General features: G+C 34.7%; 1 protein-coding gene across 2 annotated transcripts in view; it reads right to left on the bottom strand.

Moving 5' to 3' along the window:
- Positions 1 to 23,884, bottom strand: part of VRK2 (VRK serine/threonine kinase 2) — a 69,050-nt gene that overhangs the window by 36,303 nt on the left and 8,863 nt on the right. For both annotated transcript variants that reach the window (XM_016201840.2, XM_087823579.1), the window contains exons 2-6: positions 15,808 to 15,857; positions 14,998 to 15,067; positions 13,308 to 13,395; positions 11,680 to 11,785; positions 10,172 to 10,264 (exon numbers count right to left, since the gene is read on the bottom strand). In XM_016201840.2, the coding sequence (XP_016057326.1) occupies positions 10,172 to 10,264; positions 11,680 to 11,785; positions 13,308 to 13,395; positions 14,998 to 15,067; positions 15,808 to 15,857 (407 nt within the window). The remainder of the gene's footprint in view (positions 1 to 10,171; positions 10,265 to 11,679; positions 11,786 to 13,307; positions 13,396 to 14,997; positions 15,068 to 15,807; positions 15,858 to 23,884) is intronic.

Below are 23,884 nucleotides of genomic sequence, written 5' to 3'. Positions count from 1 at the left end.
ACTTGTTCTGTGGCCTAAGGCAATCCATTCTAAAGATTGCTCCATGACACTTGAGAAGAATGTATATTCTGTCGTTGTTGGATGGAATGTATTGTATGACTATCAAGCCCATCTGGTTTAACATGTAGTTTAAGTTCAATGTTTCCCCATTAATTTTCTGTCTGGACAATCTATCCATGTTGAAAGTGGGGTATTGAAGCCCCTGACAATTATTGTATTCCTGTCTATTTTTCCTTTCAGATCTGTTAGTATATGCTTTATTTATTAAGTGTTCTGATATTGGGTGCATAGTTGGTGGTCTTAACAGAGTTGTGGGTAGAAGTCAAATAAGCACAGAAGGCTGCTAAACAAAATAATAAAACAAACAAGTATCTATCTTCACCCCACTATATAAATCTTTTGTTGTTGTTGTTTGGACTTTTATCTACTAGTAAAGCCTATAATTGAAAATATTTATATTCTTATGGATTCAATGAGAATTAAATTCTCATGAAAGTTTTACTACCAGAATCTATCAATATTTTTAAATGACAGGTTGTGAAGCACTAATAAAGAAATTTAGGAGTGATTGCATTTGGTGGGTAGAGATATGATGTAAAAGGAAGTAAAACCAATAATTTGTACAAACTAATCAAAATATTGACAAATTATTTTGTCTCAAATTTGGTCAAAGTGAGAGTTTCTACAAAGATAACTTAATAGAAATACAGTCTAGAATTGTGTTAGAACAATTAAAAATAAGAAAAAAAAAGGCTAGGAAATGTCAAACATGATAAGGAAGGTAAAAAGGAAGTAACATTTGTTAAAGTTCTAATTATGTGATAATCACTGAGCAAAATACCTTTCACAAATTACTTCATTAAATCTTATCAAACACCCAGCCAGGTAGCATTGGTTTCATTCTAGATATGAGAAAGCTGAGCATCTGAGTAATTAAATAACTTGCCCATGTGCTAGTAAAGAAGAGAAACAGGATTCAAATCCATGCCAATATGACTTCGAAGTCCATTGTCTTTTTTTTGTTTGTTTTATACAACAAACAATTTGGAAATCTGCTCATTTCTGAAATTTTGTTGAAGTAAAATATAAGTCTAAGCAGAACTTAATCTACAGTAGGGTTTGCAGTTTAGGCCCTGTTTTGCATGCCCTTGAGCCATGAATAATTTCTGCATTTTTATAGGATTGTAAAACAGAAAAAGAATAGGCAACAGAGACCCATGTGTGGCCCCCAGAGCCCGTAAGGCCTAAAATATTTACTACCTGGCTCTTTACAGAAAAAGTTTGCCAACCTCTAATCTAGAGAAAAACTTGGTTTTAGTTAACTGTTTTTATATTATCCTTTTTTTTCCTGTGAAATAAAAAATAACAACTAATATTTTTTACTTTAAGTATAAATACATGTAATATGCCTCGTTTTAGAAGCTTGTAGTTGGAAACTCAAGTTCACCAATCAGGTGAAGGACGATTATTTGCATTATAATAAGACTAGACATAGGATGATATAAAATCTAGCTCCCTAATGCATTTTAAATGATTTTATTTTTATGCAACTTTTCTGAATTTAGTAACCATTTCCTTTCTCCAGGAGTAAAAGGACAGCCCTACCTGCTTCCCTTTCCATAGATCTTTTCATTACACTGTACTGCCCCTTGCATTTCTACATGGAACTCATTTTTTTCTCACCTTAGATATGCTTTATTTTTTATAACTCTGTAAGATAGGTAGAGATAATGTGTGTCATTATCCACATTTAATAGGTGAAAAATAATGCAATAAACCCAAATAATGCCAAGTCACCCAACACTCACCAAGTCCTGCTTCTACAAAGGGTTTTGTTTTAATGAATTTCTTAGTACCCCCCAATACCACCTAATCTGAGCTAATGCTTTCATGGACTTTTGATTTTAATATCTTATTACTGAAGATAGTGTGGCAGCCACTGAGGTGTAATCCCATCAAGAAAGAACTGGCCTTTCACCTATGAGGGGTGCAATAAGCTGAAAACCTCCGGTGGTAGGACCATTAGGAACCACCAGAGCATGTGAGCCGAGGCCACTCTCTTCCTGAGCAGCTCCTGCCAAACAATGATCATGGTGGGGATTCTGTGTGGCCAATTCTATCTGATCAGAGATTCTTCTCGTGGGCATTCTTTGTTCTGCTGCTCTCTAATGGGCTAGCTACGCCTTAGAACTGTATCACAGACTGAGCTCTCCCTGCTCAATCCTTCTTGTCCCCTTTCCTTTCACGAGTGTCATATCAACATTCCACTCTGAAAGCATTCTCCGTCCAATCCTGCTGCTTCGCCTTTCTCTCTCATAGGTAATATACTTCCTCTACACTCCCCCCTTCCCCCTAAAGCCCTTGCACTCCTAATTCATCTCAGCATCTGCTTCTCTGAGAACTGGATCTGACACAGATGGCCTGTAAATCATAGCCTTGATTAAAAACCCTAAGCAAATGAAGATGAAAACAAAGCTGCCTTTGATGACCATGAGAAATATAACTTTCCCATACTAAACAAGCCTGTCTCAAAAATCAGCATGCTGTTTTACCTAGCTAGGTTTGCGCCCACTTATGCCACATCCTCAAGTTCTGTACTTAGTTAAATCTTTACTTCCCATCTCCTTTGCTTCCTAACGTTGTAGGCTCTTACACTGCTTTAATTTCCCAAATGGATGAGTGAAACTAACAATGAAAGAAGCCCTGAGATAACTCTCCTTTGCAGTGATTTGCATGGAAAGGGCCTCTGTCTTCAACTTGGCATCTCAAGTGCTCTCCTCTATTTCCTACCACACCTCCTGGATTCACAATTTATACCTCCTGGACTCACCTTATACCTGAATCCTACTCTGGTATGTGGGTCCCTTTAATCACAAGGCAATTGATTGAGTTTTCATTTGTGTCCACATGGATTTACTATCTTAAAATGCACAGTTATTCTGCTCTTCTTTTATTTATGCCTTGGCCCCACATTGACACGATGTAAGCCCCTAGCGGACAAGAGGCCAGGACAATGTTGTATAACACATTTGTATCCAAGACAGCACCCAATCTAAAGCCTTGTACATAGTAGGTTTAAACACATTTTTATTGATTTGACGATAATTGGGCAAACTGACGTAAATTCTTTTCAATAGACACCTGAGTGCCAAGCATGATAAATTACTGACAACTGTAAATTTAAAAAAGAAAAAGAAAAATGAATGTGTATTTTTTTAAATATAGTTGACCCTTGAACAACACAGGTTTGAGCTAAGCAGGTGCACTTATATGCAGTTTTTCAATAAATACTGTTTATGTATTTTCTCTCATGATTTTCTTAATAAAATAACATTTTCTTTTCCCTGGCTTACTTTATTGTAAGAGTACAGTATACAATACATGTAACGTACAAAATATGTCTTAACCAACTGTTTCTGTTATCAGTAAGTCTTCCGGTCAACAATAGGCTCTTGTTTTGAAGTCAACAGTCATAAGCAGATTTTCGACTACACAGAAGCGGGGGTAGGAGGTGTCAGTGCCCCACACTGTTCAAGTGCCAACTGTACCTGCTATGTGAAAGCATTCAGTGCTTTACAGAAGTCAAATCATTTGACCCTCGTGACCCTCGAGGGAGTTATTTTAAGATACTCGAGGATGAAAAATAGGATGAGTAAGGTTAGGTGCTCTGTGCAGAATAAACTTATAATAACTGGCAAAGCTGAGATCTGAATCTCAATCAGTTTGACTGGAAGACTGAGTACTTTCCCACATACAGGAAGGGGAGATGACATAATCACATCCACAAGCCTAGAGGTAACAGGTTCTCTCACAAAAGTATATTAGATTTACATTTAATAGTATTTTAGAGCAAGGAGAGGTTATTTCTAATTGGGGCCTCAGAGAAAAAAGAGTTGGGCCTTGAAAAATATCTAATATTTCCACAAATGGAAACAGGGAAGAAGAAATAACACAAGAAGGAAAGCCAGGGCATGGGTCAGCGTGTGCTGGGAGCCGAGAGGTTATTGGACACAACACAAGCGAGAAAGTCTGGTTAACGTCAGCGTACAGAAAGCTTTGGAAACCACACCAAGAAGCTGGGCAAACAGAAGTCCCTGAAGGTTTTTTCAAGGAACAGTATTATCAGCAGTGGCAGCATCATGAGTAAATGGAAGCAGAGAGTCCATTTAGGAGAATATAATAAACAGTCCAGGCAGGAGGCAATGGGAGAATAGACTAGGGTACTGGTGAGCAAAGGAAGGGAGGCAAAGAGAGCAACAAGTTACTACAAACACAACCCCGTGATTGAATCCAGAGTATAATCCTATCCACCTGATATCACAACACTTTAAAGTGGCCATACCAGCCAGGCTGGGCGTGGCTCAGTGGTTGAGCGTCGACCTGGGATCCAGGCGATCGGCATTCGATTCCCAGTCAGGGCACATGCCCGGGTTGCGGGCTCGATCAATGACTCTCTCATCATTGATGTTTCTATCTCTCTCTCTCCCTCGCCTTCCCTCTCTCTGAAATCAATAAAGATATATTTTTAAAAAAATAAAAAAATAAAGTGGCTGTACCAGCTGTGCCATCTAGTAATATTACAGTAGTATCAGGCTAAGACATAGAGGACTGCTCTGGAGATAATGAAATACAGACATATGTGTTACCAGGAGTAAATTTTATGTGTGTTCGACAAAGGAAATGCTACCTCTAAATGGTAAACATATCATGTACACATATCATGTAAAATTCTTACAAACACATTCACACTCCATCTTACAAGTAACTGTGATTGATAAATGGATTGTGTTAGAATTCCCTCTAGCAAACAGTGAACACACAGCTTTAATGAGGCTTATGACCCTACCCTGCGGATATCCTAGGGAATCTAAAAGTGAGTATCTGTCACAAGATACAGGTCAGTTGCTACAACTGCTCCCAGAACATTAAATTTTGCCTAAATGTAAACTTTTTAACTTCCTTAGCTATGCAACAATAGGCAAGACACTAGGAAACATTATTAGAAACATTTCCTTCTGCAATGAGCTTGAAAAAGACGTTTGCAGACAATCACAGAATTTTAGAGCTAGGAGGGACTTTTGAAATCACCTATTCAAAATCCCACATTTTATACACTAGAAAGCCAAAATCCACAGAGATTTAAATCATTTGCTGAAGACCGCAATCGTGCTCAATATCAGACCTGGGACTACAGCTGGATCTCCTGACTTTCAGTACAGCACAACCTGAAGTCATGACAGGTTTCCTAGGTCACATTTATCACCCCAGATACGGACATGAAAAAACTGTCCTTCTCTATCTCTGAGGCCTCCTCTTCAACTGAACAGGCGGTTTGGGGGCAGAAAAACCTGAAGCGTGGTGGGGTCCGGCCACTAAGTGACACGACGGGTACCTGCATCGAGACTGGCCTCCTGTCCCGAGAAGTCAGTGAAGTATTTCTTGAAGGACTATTCCAAAAGGACACCAAGCTATGTGTTGTGAGGAATACAAAAGAAAGAAGTGCACCTACCTACAGGCCTCAAGGAGTTCATTCTAGTTCAGGACATAAGACAACACAGACAAGTGAGACCTGAGTGCTCCTGTGTTTAAGTACACATTAGAAGCTAAAGGAAATCACAAAAGGAGATCAGTAGAGACCAAAACCATTAAGAAAGGCTTCACGTAAGAGGAGGAATAGAAGCTGGTGCGAAAACAATGTGCTTCTGATCAACCAAGGCGTGGCGTTCCATATGTGAAAGCACCTGCACCACTGAAATTAAAAAGTGTGTAGAAACCTTGCTTTACTTAAAACAGTTCAACTTGCTTCACTAGTGACACTGGTGGCACAACTAAATGGGTAGTACTTAGTTGGCAAAACCACCACTCAATATCATTCCTGGTAATACCATTATAAGCAATGAAATCAGAAAGCACATTCATTTTCCAAATGCTACATCAGAATCCATAAGCGTAACTTTCTAACAATCAATTGGGCAACACTATATTATATTCCAAAGTCTCTCCCTTCCACTCTCTCTGAAAAACAACGGGAAAAAATATCCTAGGGTGAGGGGTTAAAAATAATAATAACAAAATAAAAGATAAAAAACATCTGGCTAAATGAAGGAAGCAAGACAAAAAAGAGTACATATCCAGTAACTTAATTTATATGACATCCCTAAAAATGCAAAAAATATCGGGGCAGAAATCACTCCCAGGGACTGGGGGTGAGACAAGGGTACTGACTGCAGCGGAGTAAATAAGAGAACTTTTGAGAATGACAGAAATGCTCTGTATCTTGATTATAATGGTGGTTATATGACATACATGTGTCAAAACACATCAAACTATATATTTGAAAGGGTGAATATTACTGTTTGTAAATTACATATTAATAAACCTATCCTTTAAAAAAGTATGCAGACTTGTAAAGGCTCTTAATACATATTGCCAAATTGCCCTTTCATTAACTTAATTTCTTCTACTCCCACTGATTTACATTCCCACTGGCATTCTATATCTCATCAGCCTTGATCTAATCAGATTATTATTTTTAGACCTTTCCCAACTGTTTTTTTTTTTTTTACCTTTATTGTTAAAAGTATTACAGACGTCCCCTTTTTACCCCACTGACCCTCTCTCCCACCCCCACTGCACCCCCAGGCCCTCACCACACTACTGTCTGTGTCCATGGGTTATGTGTGGACACATATAATTCTTTGGTTAATGCCCCCTTCCCTCAGAGATTCGTTAGTTTCCAACTGATAAGTTCTTTTAAAATGTTGCCTCACTGTTTTGATTTGCTTGTCTCTTAGTTTTTAGTGATAGTGAACTTTTTCTCATCCATTTCTTGGAGAGTCCTATTTCTTCTCTGTTCTGTCTATTCATTCCTTTTAGTCACTATTTTAACAAAGTATGTGGTGTTTTTATTAACTTTCTAGATCTTGCTATATATCCTCAAATATGTGTTGTAATGTAAGTTCCCACTTTCTCATTTGCCTTTTATTTTTTCAATTTTTAAAATATACAGACAGCTTAAAATTGGAAACTTCTCAGTATTTTCTAAGATTTTTTTCTGTTGTACATTTAGAAACTTCTTTCCTCATGTAAAGTTCAGTTAAACATTCAACTATATTTTTTGTAACTTTCTTTTAAAGACTATTTTTTTTAACTTTTTAAATCTTTCCTAATACGGTGGCTACTAGCCACACGTGGTTATTAAAATTTAAATTAATTACCATTAAGCTTTTCCCTTATGTTTTCTACTAGTTTTATCATTTCAGGTCTTACATTTAAGTCTTTAATCCACTTGGAGCTAATTTCTATGTATAGTGTAAGATAAGAGTTTAATTTCATTCTTTTGCAAGTGGATACCCAGCTTTCTCACTGTATATTCTTAGTGCCCTGGTCAAAGATCATTTGATCCTGTATGCCTGGGTTTATTTCTGAGCTCCCTGTTCTGTTCCATTGGTCTGTCTGTTTTTATACCAATAGCATACTGTTTTAATTACTTTAGCATTGTAACATAGTTTAAAATCAGGAACTATAATGTCCCCAGCTTTTTCCTTTCTCCAGAGTTCTTTGACTATTCAGGGTTTTATGTGGTTCCTTACAAATTTTAAGATTGTATTTTCTATTTCTATAAAAAATGACATTGAAATTTTGATAGGGATTGCACTGAATCTGTAGATTGCTTTGGGTAGTATGGTTATTTTAATAATATTAATTCTTCCAATCTATAAACACAAGTTTTAGCAATGATTTTTTGCAATTTACACCAAAAGCAAAAGCAACAAAACAAAACAAACAAGTAAGACTACATCAAACTAAAAAATTGTACACAGCAAAGAAAACCATCTACAAAAAAAGGGCAATCTATGGAATGGGAGAAAATATTTACAAACCATATATCTAATAAGGGGTTAATAGCCAAAATACATAAGAACTCATTAACAACAACAAAAACAAACCCAAATAACCCAATTAAAGACTGGGCAAGGAACCTGAGTGACATTTTCCTAAAGAAGACATGCAAATGGTCAACAGGTATATGAAAAGGTGCTCAACATTATTAATAGCCAAGAAATGAAAATCAAAGCCACAATAAGACATCACCTCACACCTGTTAGGGTGGCTATTATCAAAAATACAAGAGATAAGATTGGTGAGGGTGTGGAGAAAAGGGAACCCTGTGTACTGCTGGTGGGAATGTAGATTAGTAGTTATTATAGAAAACAATATGGAGGCTCCTCAAAAAAAATGTAAAAAATAGTACTACCATATGATCCAACAACCCCACTTCTGGTATATATCCAAAGTTAAAGAAATCACTATCTTGAAGAGATATCTGCACTCCCATGTTACTGCATCATTATTCATAAAAGACATGGAAACAAAACTTAGTGTCCACTGATGGATAAATGAATCAAGAAAATGTGACATATATAACGTGCAGTGGAATATTATTCAGCCGTAAAAAAGAAAGAAATATGTTATTCGTGACACCATGAAAGAACCCAGAGGACATATGCTAAGGAAATAAGCCAGACACAGAAAGACAAATACTGTATGATCTCCTTATATGCGGGATGTGGAGAAGTGAAACTTAAAGAACCAGAGAGTAGAACAGTGGCTATCAGAGGCTGGGGGGTGGAGGAAATGGGGAGATGCTGGGCAAAGGGTACAAGCTTTTAGTTAGAAGATGAGTAAGTTCTGAGAATCTAATGTATAGCACGGCGATGATTGTTAATAATGCTGTATACTTCAAATTTGCTAAAAGAGTACGTCTTAAGTGTTCTTACCACAAAACTAAATGGAAAAAAGGTTAACTATGTAAGGCAATGAATGTGCTAACTTGATTATGGAATCACTTTAAAAATTTTTTAGAACAGTTTTAGATTCAATTTTGGTAAATTTAGAACAACTTAGGCAAAACTGAGCAGAAAGTACAGTGAGTTCTCATATACCCACTACCTCCCCCCACCTCAAAAACAGCCTCCCCCACCAACAACATCCCACACCACAGTATACATATGTTACAACGGGTAATTCTACATTGACACATCGTCACCAAAAGTTTACAGTATACGTCAGAGTTCACTCTTGATGTTGTACATTCTGTGGGCTTTGACAAATGTATAATGACATGTATACGCCACTGCAGTATAATACAGAAGTTTCATTTCCCTAAAAATCCTGTGCTCCACCTATTCATCGCTCCCTCCCCTCTAACTCTTGGCAGTCACTGATCTTTTTAATGTCTCCATAGTTTTGCCTTTTCTAAAATGTTATGTAACTAGAGTTATACAGGTTTTCATTTAGTAACATGCACTACTTATGGTTCCTCCACGTCTGTTCACTGTCTTGCTCATTTCTTCTTAACACTGAGTATTACTGCCCTATCTCGACATGCCACAGTTTATTTATCCATTCACTTATTAAAGGACATCTTGGTAGCTTCATTTTTTGGCAGTTACAAATAAAGCTGCTATACACATCTATGTGTAGGTTTCTGTATAGTTTGAAGTGTTCAGCTTTGGGGAAACACCAAGGAGTATAACTGCTAGATCATATATTAAAAATATGTTCACTTTGTAATAAACCACCAAATCATCTCCCACAGTGGTCAAGCCATTCTGCACTCCCAACAGCAATGAGTAAGAGTTCCTGTTGCTCCAAGTTCCTGCCAGCATTTGGGGGTGTAGCCACATTTTAAATGTGTAATGGCCACATGCAGGTAGTGGCAACGGTACTGGACAGTAATATACAGAGTATGTCCATCAACAAAGAAAGTTATATTGGAAATGCTGCTCTATTTAAAACTTAATTATTTACATAGTAGAGAAGCTAATGTGATAGCTTTTTATTTTTTTCTCTGCATAAAATCCATCTCTTCTCCCACTGGATATTGACGGGTCTTTGTATTTGCTCAGAAGGTCAAATTCCTATTCAGCCACTTCTTAACTATTTGCCCATTAACAAATTATTTAACCCTTCTGAGTCTCAAGTTCCCCATCTTAATTACTTATTAGTTTAGTGCATTAAGCTAGATAAGCAAGGTAAGATAAATTACAACATTCATCATATTAAGTCCTCATTTGTAAACCTGTCTCAGTTAGGAGTTTGTTTCTTGAATATCTCAGTATGGTGCTCTGAGGACCCTTTCTTTATGAAAGCAAAGCTTAATATTTACCTGATCTGGATTTTTGTAACCCAAAAGTAGATTTGCTGCTTTTATGTCACCATGAACATATTCATTTTCATGTATATATTCCAGTACATCCAACTGTGAAAAGAATTGCATAAGGTTATACCGATGTCTATTTAGAACCTATGATCAACTTGCACATTTGAGTTTAGAATAACACGTAATTTTATTTTTTCATATTAACAATGACAAAGTGACATACTTCACAATTCTTTATTTATCTTTTTTTTTTTTCTTTTTTTTTTTAAATATATCTTTATTGATTTCAGAGAGAGGAAAGGAGAGGGAGAGAGAGAGACAGAAACATCAATGATGAGAGAGTCACTGATCAAGCTCACAACCTGGGCATGTGCCCTGACCGGGACTCGAACCCTGATCACCTGGATCATAGGCAGATGCTCAACCGCTGAGCCACGCCCAGCCAGGCTATTTATCTTTTCTTAAATATCACATATCCTGGCTGCTCATCCTGGGAAAAGTTGAATAAAATGACCCTCAAATATCAAGTGTTTTAACTGAACTTCTGACGAAAGGAAACCAAGATTCAACAGCACCTATGCCTATGCTCCTGAGAGCCTGGTGGCCAAATCATACTGTGCAAAGAGGAGAAACACAGTAAAATCTGAGATCTAAAGTGAAATAATTAAGAAGCCCGCTCAGCAATTCCTTATCCAAAGAATAATTATAAATCAAGTTCCAGGGACCGCAGGACAAAACACCATGTCCATGAGCACAGAGAAAGGCATTCTCCCTCTGTAGTAACAGAATAAACCTTAGCTTCGTCTTGGAATCCCTTGGGCCTTGCGTGTTACCTACATCCAGTGCTCAATAAACATTTGCTGGCTGGCTAGATGGATGAATGGACAAATGGGAAAATTAATGAATTCTACTTGCCACATCCCAACATGGCATAAATAGTCTTATTCCATTTAAAATGGAAAAAAATAAAATGGAGCTTAGGCAAACCAAACACAAACAAGATAAGACAAATATGTGGTATAAACAAAATGTGTGCATGGGTGCTATTAAGATTTCATTGCTTCTTATTTGGCAAAGTATATATTATTCATTGCCACACTAATTACTGCCACTATCCCAAACTCACAATAAAAACTTTATAGCACCCCCATACCATCATGTGTTTAGTATGGAAAATAATATAATCTGCTGTAGTTTGCATTGTTATAAATATAACTGACAAAAGAGATGTTATTCGTATAGCAATGCAAGCTTGTTCTGATATGTAAAACAAAGCTGTGCAGAAAAATCAGACTGTAGAACCAATGCCTAATTGAGTTTGTAGAGCCAAACACAGCACATTCTGTCATTTACAGAGCCCACTGTTATCAATTTCACCAAAATAGCCTCTACTCTCAATAACTGACATTTCTAGGGCAATAATCCTTCACTCTGATAATTCCACAAAGGGCAACAATTTGTAACAAGTAAATAATCTAAAAATAGAGCACATGAAATAAGTTATTCCTTCTTACCATTCGAACACCTAGGTGCAGGACAGTTGACTTTTTAAAAGTACCATTCTGGTCAGAGATCTTCTGTAAATCCATTCCTAGTCTTTCCATTACCATAAATCTGTAACTGTAAAAAGATGATGACATCTTTAATACTGTCAACAATAAAAAACAAACTTAAAAAAAGAGATCTTAAGATAGCAATGTTTCAAACTTTCTAGTTATGAATTAAAACAAGAAAAAATATACCCAATCTAACAACAGAGAACGATGCAATATGCACCATGAGAGAATGAATGTACATTAATAATGCTGCCCTTTTGCAGAAAGATATTATTCAGTATTTTACTTTGCAGTTAGTTTCCTAGAGGAGAATGCTGGGCTGAACCACCCACACTGAGATCATGAAAAAAAGTCTTTCTAAATCTAATAGTCCTGAATCTAGTTCATTTTGACTCCATCACCTTCTCACCATAGAGCCTGAGCAAACTGTCTATACATAAAATTATATTTATATTTGTTTTTGACCTTATAAAATCATATTTACTGTCTCTATACATTTGTAAACATGCTTTTTTAGAAATGCACTTTTCCCTTTCTTCTGTCTGGCACCCTCTACCCTTCTTCTCTTCTGTCTGGGACCCTCTACCCTTTTCTTCCCTTCACTTACCCACATAGGACCCTAGTCTAAGTCTATCTGTGTATAGACACACAAACACAGGCATATAGAAACCTTTGTCTTTTTTCCATAAAAATGTGATCTTATTTTATGCACTTTACTGCATCATACGTTTTTCAGTAGCATCTCAGTGAAATCCTTCCAAGGCAACTGGTATAGCTCTAACTGATTTACTTAATGAGCTGCATAATATTGCATGATACGAATGTAGCTTGATTAGCTCTTCAGTCCCTTCTTGGCAGCCCTTTACTTTGTTACAAGACTACTGTTCATTTTGTTTTTTATTTATACATGATGATTAGTTATATTTGGTAGTTTTAAAATTATTTCTAAAAATTATTTGTTTTGCCTCTTTTCAAGAGATAGCACTTCATAATTCTCGTCTTTTGAGTATGGGGTACATTTAGTGACTTGCTCCTCGAAAAGAGAATACAGTAGAAATGATAGGCTATTACTTCTCAGATTAGACCATAAAAAGACTGTGACTTTCTTCTTGGATGCATGCTTGTGTGTGTGTATGCATGTGCATGTGCTCTCTTCCTCCCTCTCTTCAGTTATTTGCTTTAGGGGAAGCCAGCTGCCATGTCTTTGTAACACAATGGGGCAGCCTACGGAGAGACCTATATGGTGAGACTATGAGGACTGCCAACACTTACATGAGTACATTTAGAAGCAGATCTTAGGCCTGCCAACAGCCACATAAGTGACCTTTAAAGCAGAACCTTCCCAGTCTAGCCTTGAGATGACTGCAGCCCAATAGACAGCTGACTACATCCTCATAAGAAGTCCTGAGCTAGAACCATTCACTTAAGCCAGGTACAGATAACTGACCCACAGAAATTAAGATAATATCAGTTTGTTGTTAGAAGCCACTACAGTTTGGATAATTTGTCATATAGCAACAGATAATTAAGAGACCACATAAGTAATAGTGATTGGATGATATTTAATTATAATAATTCCATTTTACCTTCTTCCATTGAATTCAGTAAGACCAGATCCATAAAACACAGGAATTCCTAAATAATCAAGTTGTTTTCGTTCTATCCATTTTTTGACTGCAAAGACAAATTTAACAGAAAAAAAAAAGTTTTTATAAAGGTATTTCTTACTTTTACATTAATGCTAAAACCTATTTAGCTAACCTAAATAAAAATTAGACCTTCCTAAAAAAATTTTTTTAGAAATTAAATATATCTAATGGCTTCAAATTTCATTTATCACTATAATTAACACAAATACATATAAATTTTATTTTTTATTATTTTTTTAAAAATATTTTTATTGATTTCCGAGCGAGGAAGGGAGAGGGAAAGAGAGATAGAAACGTCAGTGATGAGTCACTGATCAGCTATCTCCTGCACACCCCCTACTGGGGATCGAGCCTGCAACCCAGGCATATGCCCTGACTGGGAATCAAACCACAATCTCCTGGATCACAGGTCGATGCTCAACCACTGAGCCACGGCAGTCAGGCCATATAGAGAAATTTCAAATTAAATAAATTATAACCAAAAGTAGTCACAGTCATAAAATGCATTATCATATACACAAATGTTTCTATTCATGAAAAAAATTAATTCCCTTATATGCTAAATTTTTAAATATAACATGCTAACCACCACAGGATCAGCAGAGAGATGGCTTTTTCTTCCTTATTACTTAAAAATCTAAAGCCACTGTAGTCAAATAACAGAAATTGGGCAGAAAAATCATCGTATTCTAAAAGCATATTACACAGAAATGGTTTTGATTAAATTTAGTTTTAAAAAAAATCAAATCCACTTAAAACAATCAGGTAACTTATTTAATTTTTCACTTTTCTACCATGTATGTTTAATGTTTAAGACATCTCTACTGATAAACAATAAGTTTAATGAATTTTATTTGTCACCCTGACATACTTAAAACAGTCAGTAAAGACTACAGTCTTAATGCTTAGAAGGTTTTATTAGGGAGAAAAAAGTTAATTATTGAGGCAGGACTCATCATTCTTTTTTCTAAGCATAATGTAAAGGACCTTGACTATAAAGTCGTTACTCAAACCAGCTTCCTTAAAGCTTTACTCAGTCCATATACAACTTACAGTGCTTATTAAATGCTTTTATTCTTCAGTTCTGCTCATATTCACTTCACATTCAAATCCTCTAATTGGTAGCTTTTTATATCTGATACTCAGTTCCAATTAACCTCCCGACATTCACATTTGAGCATTTTTAACTTAATTTCTAAATCTTAACATTTAATCATATCTATACACCTTACCCTAATCCATTCTAAGATCATTCCTTTTGTTTATATATCTGCCCATTTTAATTATTTTTCTTGTATTCTTCCTATCCAAATGGTTTGATTTTTAAAAATTAATTTCATCCTATTATCTTTTACACTTAGAGAACTCTTGGTAGCTTGGATCAACAACACAACATTTTATGTAAAGTAGTAGAAACAACTTTGAAATGCATAACCCATTATTACATAATATCAAAACTTGTACACCATCTGTCTTTTTTATATGTTTTAACAGTTAACTGAATCATTTTACAATAACATTTCTAATTGAAAAGAATTTTCCAGAAGGCTAGAAAAAGACAAAAATATTTACACTCACTTTAGCAAGCATATATATGGAAGTAACTTGCTTTGCTAATTTTACTTACTACATTCTTTTTTGGCAGCTCTTTGGTAAAATTTAAGTTCTGAAAATAATGGGCCATTTTCTTGATACTCCTATAAAAGAAAGAACAATTAATTTTATTTTTTTAAAATTGTAAAGATAAAATTGGTATTGCAACTGTGAAAATATGAATATACATATGTATTATACAATAGTACTTGAATCATTTCTTATAAAACACAGGCAGCAGATTTCCACTAAAAAATCTCCAAAAGAGCACTAAATAAACTTGAAGAATCTCATTTTTAAATTTAACATATTGTAATGCTATCTCTATACACTCCTACACATGAAAGTAGTCTTCTTCTTGAAAGAACTTACTAAAAGCACTGAGAACTGTACACATACACAGGCACTCAATGTGTACCAACCTGCACGTCAGGGATATGGCACACTGCAGACTACCTGGTGGTTCATTCTACGTGACACCTTTCCTGAGTATCCACTATATTTCATCCACTGCACTAAGCACAGGGGATACAAACAAAAATAAAACCTCACCCCACCTGAAATGACCATACCATTTAGGGCAGAGAGAAAGGAAAATGGGAAGTGTGGGAGGGAGCAGGAGAGGATATATAGCTGCACAGTACAAGGATTATGAGTGTTAACACAGAAGAACAAAGTTCTCTAGTCTTTACATTTTAACAATGTGAAACTGTATCATAACATTAGGTTTAACCATAAGTAAAATTATGAAAACTATGATGAGAAACATTTTTACAAAAATAAAGTAAAGCAGAAAAGAAAAAGTCAAATATATGTGAAACACACATTTAGGAGCAATACTTACCACTTTTACTACATGTCTTGCATCTTTATCTGGTTTATTTGTGGGGAAAGCTGCAGAACAAAACACAACGGGGGAAAATGATTGTTCCGAATTACTGAATGCCTGCTATATTCCAGACACTGTGCTAAGCACTTCACATATATTAGTGTATTATATCTCCCAAGAACCTCTTAATAGTAGGCATCATCTCCATTTTACATAAGATTCTACTAAGGTTTGACAAATTGAATAATTTGCTAAGAAGTAGCACACTGGGGATTTAAACTCAAATCTGTCTGACACGATAGCCCACACTCTTTACCACAAACCATATTCAAATATTCAAACAAGTAAAACCAGCAAATGATATTAATCCCACAGATCCAAATGTAGGGAAAAATATTTTCTAGATATATAGCATTAAACCCAATAAATGATATATAGTAAAATCCACTGATTCACTCTTACTAAATTAAAATCTATGATAATTCAGAAATAAAAACTGCTTCATTTTAAGTAGAAAGTTCAAACCAATTTCTACTTGGTAAAATTCTAAAATAAGCCAAGTTAAAATAAGAGCAAAGTCTTTTAAAAATTATCTTCTGAGCCTAGACATCAATTATTCCAACATTAAAGAATACATATCTCATAATATAAGCTCATTTCAAGCTATCTTACTTCATTTTATTGTTTACCACTTGCACTTTGGGCACAGTAATCCAATTTCTGAAAACTCAATTGTTAAATTTTTAGATCAAATCAATACTTTCCTCTATATTATCTAAATTATTAAAAGATCCCTCTGCTTTCAAATCTTGATCAGGGAAGTTGATGTATGTACTTATTTGAATTGTGAAGTCTAGAATTTTGTCATTCGTCTGTTCACTCTTCATCCATTTATTCCTTCATTCACCCAACTAACCGATATTTATTTACCAAGAGGCTGGAATACGCAAGGCACTGTGTTAAGCATTAGGACTATGTTTAAAGTGAAAGGGGAAAAGGCGAAACTAATATGAATACAATAGAAAATCAGCACCTAGAATGGGAACAAGATCAAATTCTTAAGGTTTACCAAAATGCTGTGTCCTCTTATCACTACTCCCAACATTTTTCCTTTTCTTTCTCCTAACTCCATCAACTGTTCTATTAATTCACATGACAGATGTAAAAAGTACATCACAACTTGACTAAAGTATATAAAGTGTACCTTAAAGTACATCACAACTTGACTAAAGTATATAAAGTGTACATGCACAATTTTCTTAACCAGTCTTCAAAATTTTGATGTCAGCAATGCTATTAGCCAGTTGAAGAAATTATTACTTCAACTTTAGTGGATATTACAGATAAATGGTGAACCCAGACCTCTTTACAGTAGCAAAGAAACTAAACTTATATCAATTAAATCTCTATTTTCATCTTTATTCATATAAAGTCATTTCACTTTCACTCATGCTATAATCCCAAGGGAATTGCAGGAGGAGTGGATTATCCACATCTAAGGAAGGGGAAAGAAAGTATACACAGAAGAAGGGATCCAGTCCTGCTATAAAAGAAGAGATGAGAATAGCCTTTCCTCCCATCTGATGATAAATTATTTTTACTAGTATGATGTTCCCTAAGGCTGGGGAGAAACTGCCCTGCCCTAACACTGGACCACTTAGTACAGTACGGACACTAGACAACGGTCTTTGCTTTCTGAGGTATAAGCTGGTAAAAAAATTCCTGCCTCTTATCCAAAAGCAAGTGGCCCACAGTAGCAAATAAATCTTTAAGCCAAACAGGATGTAAGAAGCAGAAAAGCACAAAAGGAAAATGGGGATTTCAACTAGGTAAATAATGTATAATGCTGCCATCGGGGAAAAAGATATCCAACCAGTCCAAAGTCCTACTCCTTGACGATTTCAATCAGTATATTCCCTACCACTGTATCATCTATCTGAATCTTCCTTTCACATTATTTCACATGAACATAACCATGTGTTGACATATACTTAAAACATCCCTGTACTTGTCATTTCACAGCTATACAATGTTGTCTATAAACTTCCAAGTGAGATTATATTGGAGAGCCTAAATCCAAAATCAATTGACTAGAAAGCTCTTGGAGATGGATGTTAAACAAATAAATTGTCTTAGTTACCATGGAGTTCTCTTTACAGTAATCAATCAGTTAATTAATGAAACAAATATTTATTTTCCACTGTAAGCCAAGCCACATTCTAGCTAGTGAAGTTAAATGATCACAGAAAACAGACATGGTATCTGCTTTTATAGTCCAGTGGAGAAGTCAGACATTCATCAAATATTTGTATACAAATGTAAAACTGTAATGATAATAAATGTTAAAGGGAGAGGTAGATGATGCTATGAGAATATATAATTTAATTTATATAAAAAGGAAATGCTCGAGCAAGACTGGTTGCAGAAATTGTAAAGGGCTGGATGGAAATCTAGTTAATAATTTCTAATGAAAGGTTTTTAAAAGCTTGAGGTATATATGGAAGCTAGGAAACACATAATTAGATTTGCATTCTGAAAAGATCACCAGACTGCACTATGGAAAACAGACTGAAGGGGAACCACAGTAGATACTGACAGGTCAATAAGGATTTAATTTTGGTAGATCAGAGAAGAGAGGACTATAGCTTGGACTAGAGCATCAATGTTAGATATAACAAAGAATGAACAGATTCCAGAGACTTCAGAAACTGACAGGATTTATCAATGGAGGGAAAGAGATCTAGTTTGGTAAGTTACAGCTTGATTGAATGTGTAGTTACACAAGAAGCAAATCCCTCTGAAAGAGATTCAGAAATTAGCTGATCAACTCCTACATGTCAGGCATATGAAAAAATACACATATAATAAGGGATGCTGACTGTGACTCTCTCCTCAGCCATACTGACAGGTCTTGGCACACCCTCAAGTACTAGTTCTACTAAGAACAAGGAAGGCAGCTTAAAAAATCACATAAGTTTGACAGAGAACTAGGAGTTTGGGCCAGGCTGGCTGATGAGGTTCATCTGACCACTGGAAGGACTGGGAGAAGTGGGTATTTTACCTAACATGCAGAAAACGATGAAGAGAGTTGAGGAAAATTAAAAAAATATATATGTTCCAAACAAAAGAAAAAGAGAAATCTCCAGAAACAGATCCTTATGAAAAAGAGGTAAGTGATTTATCTGATAGTTCAAAATAATGATTCATAAGGAAAACAACAAAGTCAGGATGCCAATGCATAAACAAAGCAAGATTTCAATGAAATGATAAAAAATATTACAAATTACCAAATTTAGAGTGAAGCATACAGTAACTGAACTGGAAAATTTAATAAAGAGTTTCAACAGCAGACTAACTCAAGTGAAAGAAAGGATCTATGAACTCAAAGGCGAAGCAGTAGAATTCACACAATCAGAGGAACAAAATGAAAAAGAGTGAATAAAGCTTAAGGGATTTATGGGACACCATCAAGTAGACCAATTATGCACATTATAAAGGTTCCAGAAAGAGAAAAGTGAGAAAAAAAGGCAGTTTATTCAAAGAAATAATGGCTAAAACCTTCCCTGCTTGGGGAAAGGAACAGACATCCTGATCCAGGAAGCCTAGTACCAAATAAGGCTAATCCAAAGAGACCCACACTGACACATTGCCATTAAACTGTCAAAAATTACAGACAAGGACAACATCTTAGAAAGAGAAAAGAATTAAGAGAAAAGCAACTTGTTATGCACAAAAAAAAGTCCATAAGTCTAACAGTGGATTTCTTGTAGCTGAAACCTTGCAGGACAGAAAAGAGTGGGATCAAAGGAAAAAATTGCCAACCAAGGATCCTCTATTGACAAAGCTCTTCAGAATTAATGGTGAGAAAGCGTTTCCCAGTCAAACAAAAGCTGAAGAGATTTATAACCACTAGATTGGCCTTAAAAGAAATGTTAAGATAAGTTATTAAACTGACATGAAATAATGAGAATTATTAAAATAAAAACATATGAAAGTATAAAACTAGCTAGTAAAGGTAAATATACAGTTAAATTCAAAATACATTAATATAGATAGTGGGTAAATCACTTATAACTAGTATAAAAGTTAAAAGACAAAAGTATTTTAAAACTACAATAATTTTTAATAAATACACAGGACAAAAACATGTACATTTTGAAAAGGAAAATATAAAATGCAGGGAGGGGGGTGTAAAAATGTAGAACTTATGTATGTGTTCAAAGTTAAACTATTATCAGCTTAAAACAGATTGTTATGTTTTATCTGAATGGTAATTATGAAACAAAAACTTATAGTAGATGCACAAAAGATAAAGAAATCAAAGCATACCACTATGAAAAAAATTATCAAATCACAAATGAGGACAGCAAGAGAAGAAAAAAACAAAGATACTACAAAACAACCAAAAAACAATTACAAAAATGGCAATAGTAAGCACATACCTATCAATAATTACTTTAAATGTAAATATACTAATATTCCAAATAAAGACACAGAGTGGTTGGATAAGAAAAAAAGACACAATTCTGTGATGCCTACATGAGATTCACATCAGCTTTAAAAACACACAGAGAGTAAAAGTGAAAGAATGAAAAACGATGTTCTATGTAAATGGTAATCAGAGTAATGCAGGAAAAGCTATACTCATCTCTGACAAAATAGAATTTAAACCAAAAACTGTTATGAGACAATGAACAAAGATTTTATATCATTTACATAACAATAAAGGGATCAGTTAATCAAGGGAGTATAAATTGTAAATATTTATGTACCCAACATGGATGTGCCTAAATATGTAAAGCCAGTATTAACCAAACTAAAAGGGGAAATAGACAGCAATATAATAGTAGTAGGGGACTCTGATACCCTACTTTCAATGATATTCTTTAAAGGAGGATTTCAGACTGTTTTTATCTAATGTAGCAACTGACAATTATATTATAATCCAACACCATGAATTTATATTATTGTTATTCTTCTTTGCTTCTCCTTCACCAATTACTTATTGGTTGTCCAACATATTACACATTTTATTCCATTTTATAAGAGACTATCTTTCAGTTCATTTATCTATTTCTCAAACACTCTTAACAGTGATATACTCTAATTCAGGTGTTTTCATTATTAGTATTATTACCTAAATACATTTTGAGCTTGACTAAAGGGTTGATATAGAATGCAACTTTTTAAACTTTTAACCCTATATTCCCTAAACAACTTTCATTAATATACTTTTTTTTTTTTCTCATTAATATACTTTAGAAATGGGAACGGCATCACGAAGTTCTATATTCATAAGTCCAATTTTTACTAACCTGTTTTTACTTTGTATCATCACCTTTTCTTAATAATTTAATTCATTATCTCTTGTAAGTCTCCTTCAGTTATATACTTTCACGTCTACTTTATCTTTGTGCTAATCTGTTATGAAATCATATCGAATTTCCTAAGACCTCAAAGGTTTCCTTCTATCTCTTAGGAGACAGCATATTGAAATAGTAGCCACATTTCTTAATTATCGTGAACCTTTTCTATTTTCATTCTATGAGTTAAAGTCTGAAGTAGTTCTTGACCTCCCTTTCTGAAATGATATGGTAAATTCTGTATTTTAAGTTTAAAAACCCACTACATAAGAACTTTAGCTCCACCCTCACTTTTCAAAACACTTTCTAATATTCATGCTGAAATTAGGATTCAAATATGGGAAATCTCTCTTGTATCTTTCATTATGGTCTCTATTTTACAGGTATTTACCTTTTCATGTGATATTCTTATTATCCAAAGATATATATACTACATAAACAGATAATAGAACCATTATTTTTTCTACTTGATGATCTCTTATGTTATTTTTCTGTGACTTAGATTTGCTTTGCTTGCTTATTGATAGCACAACTAATTCTTTGCTTAGTTGAGTCAACTATTTTCTTAAATCCTGTTCCCATGTTTCTGTATCTCTCACCATCTTTCAGGATCTCACAGCTTTTCAGGGTCAGAGGAACTAAAAAGTTCTAATGCCAATAAAAACCTCTTATTTTTATAAAGATTCCATAATGAATTCAATTTACATTAAACTAGATAATTTCAGAACATTTGCGCCTGTTCTCCAGTTTCTGCTGGAGTAGAAATTTTGAAATCATAAAATCCTATACGATTTTTCTTCTTCCCCTTGGTATCACAGAGCAACATTTGCCTATTACATACACAACCTGTTTTGCTTTCTTCTCACTTTTCTTGAGATGCATTGTGTGAGAATTTTTTTAGTGGGTTTTACTACTTTTCCTTCTACCATCCTAACAATTGGTAAGATAGAAGGTTTGCATAAGTAATACTCCATCTCAACTGTAATATTCACATTTTCACACTTGACATTAGAGATCTATGCTAGACTTATAACACATGATCTTTACTAGAAAAAAGATGAAGTATAATGAATAGCTTTTCTTCACATTCTCCAGAAATTAAAATTATAACCTCATATCATAAGTGCTCAAAAACACATATTCAATGTAATATACTTTGTTCGTTTTTTTCCCTTGCTATGTATATACACCAAAGAAAAAATAATCTAGCATAAAAATTAGCATTATATTAGCTAATAAATATCTCTTCTCCATTAAAAATACCTAAAAATTTGCCTCTACATGAAACGTTATAATTTTTTCCATAAAATCATGCAGAGGTCTGTAATAAATCATGACTATTATATATCTTGAAATACTTGACTAATTTTCAAAAACTATAGTTCTATTATAAATAAAATATTTTGGCATCTGAACAAATTCTATAAGAAAACATTTTGTTTATCAAGATTCCGTCTATCCAAGTAGTTGCTGGTTTTACTTTTTGAAAGACCTAGATTTCTAAATGGTGTATCTTTAAATTATTATCCAATAAAAAAAGATATGGTCAAGAATAATTCAGTATTTGAAAAAATATCTATTTTTACATGATGCTTATGAAAACTGTGCCATAGGGATTTGAAGAGGCCTCTTTTGACCTTCCCGTTGCTTATTAGACTCAAAACAAATACACAAAATCCCTATAAACTAGACAAATCTACCCATCTTCAAAAAAGCAGGAAAACCCACCAAATTTTTCTCATCAGTTTGTATGTACTATTGGTTGTCCATTCTGACTTTTCATAAAAATATTGTTTGATCTAAGTATCATACATTTTTAATGTATTTTTCTAGTTCTTAACATTAGATTTACTATAAATATCAGATGTTCTTTCACAGATTTCATGAACATAATAATATTAAAAACATATCACTGATGCTCCACACCTCGAGTTGTCAATCTGAATAAAAATGACACCATTAGCATCATCACTAACAGATTTCTCAAATTAGCTGCCAATACTATCAATTAGACATCTCACTGTTATTTTAGAAACGAGGATGTCATAAGCATGTCATTTGCCACTATTTCTCTGGCTAGAATTAATCCAAAGTGTTCTTGACAAAGGACATCAATCAGTAGAGCAAAGAAATCTGAGTTCAAAGTAGATGGAGACAATTACTAAAACTGTGGCATGGAGGCAACTTACTTAACCTCCAAGGCCTCAAAATCTTTCATACTAAGTTGCTGGGGGGATTAAATGAAATGATGCATGTAAAGCACTTAACACAGAGCTTGGCACACTAGTAAAAAATTTTAGTAGTAGATGATGATGACGGTTCCCTAAAAAAAAAAAAAAAAGACAAGAACTGTTCCTAATAGGTATCAGATACCACAAACACATGTGACTCATCGGCTACTCCCTACCAGAGATGCCCTTTCATTCCTTTCTACTTTTCTATGCTCTATGTTCACGGCTGCCTCAGTGAAGCTTTGGTAACGTTTCCTATAAGAATTTCATTAGGTGGCCCTCGGAATGCCTACAATGGAGGCTACACTCTCCAGGAGCTTATTTCACACACGTTGTAGCTTCCGATTGCTCTTGCTTGAAACAAATTTGCAGAAGCTGCCTTTACTCCACACTAAGCATAGGAGAGAAAAATGGCCAGTGTCTGTGGGGAATAATTAACAAAAGACAGTTTGTTTCATCTTCATGATAAAATACAGCATCCCCATTAAAAGGCAAATT

This window comes from Miniopterus natalensis, chromosome 13 (genome assembly GCF_054644295.1).
Source record: "Miniopterus natalensis isolate mMinNat1 chromosome 13, mMinNat1.hap1, whole genome shotgun sequence".
Taxonomy (NCBI): Eukaryota; Metazoa; Chordata; class Mammalia; order Chiroptera; family Miniopteridae; genus Miniopterus; species Miniopterus natalensis.
Note: the sequence above shows the minus strand (reverse complement) of the source record. Positions and strands in the feature narration are given on the sequence as shown.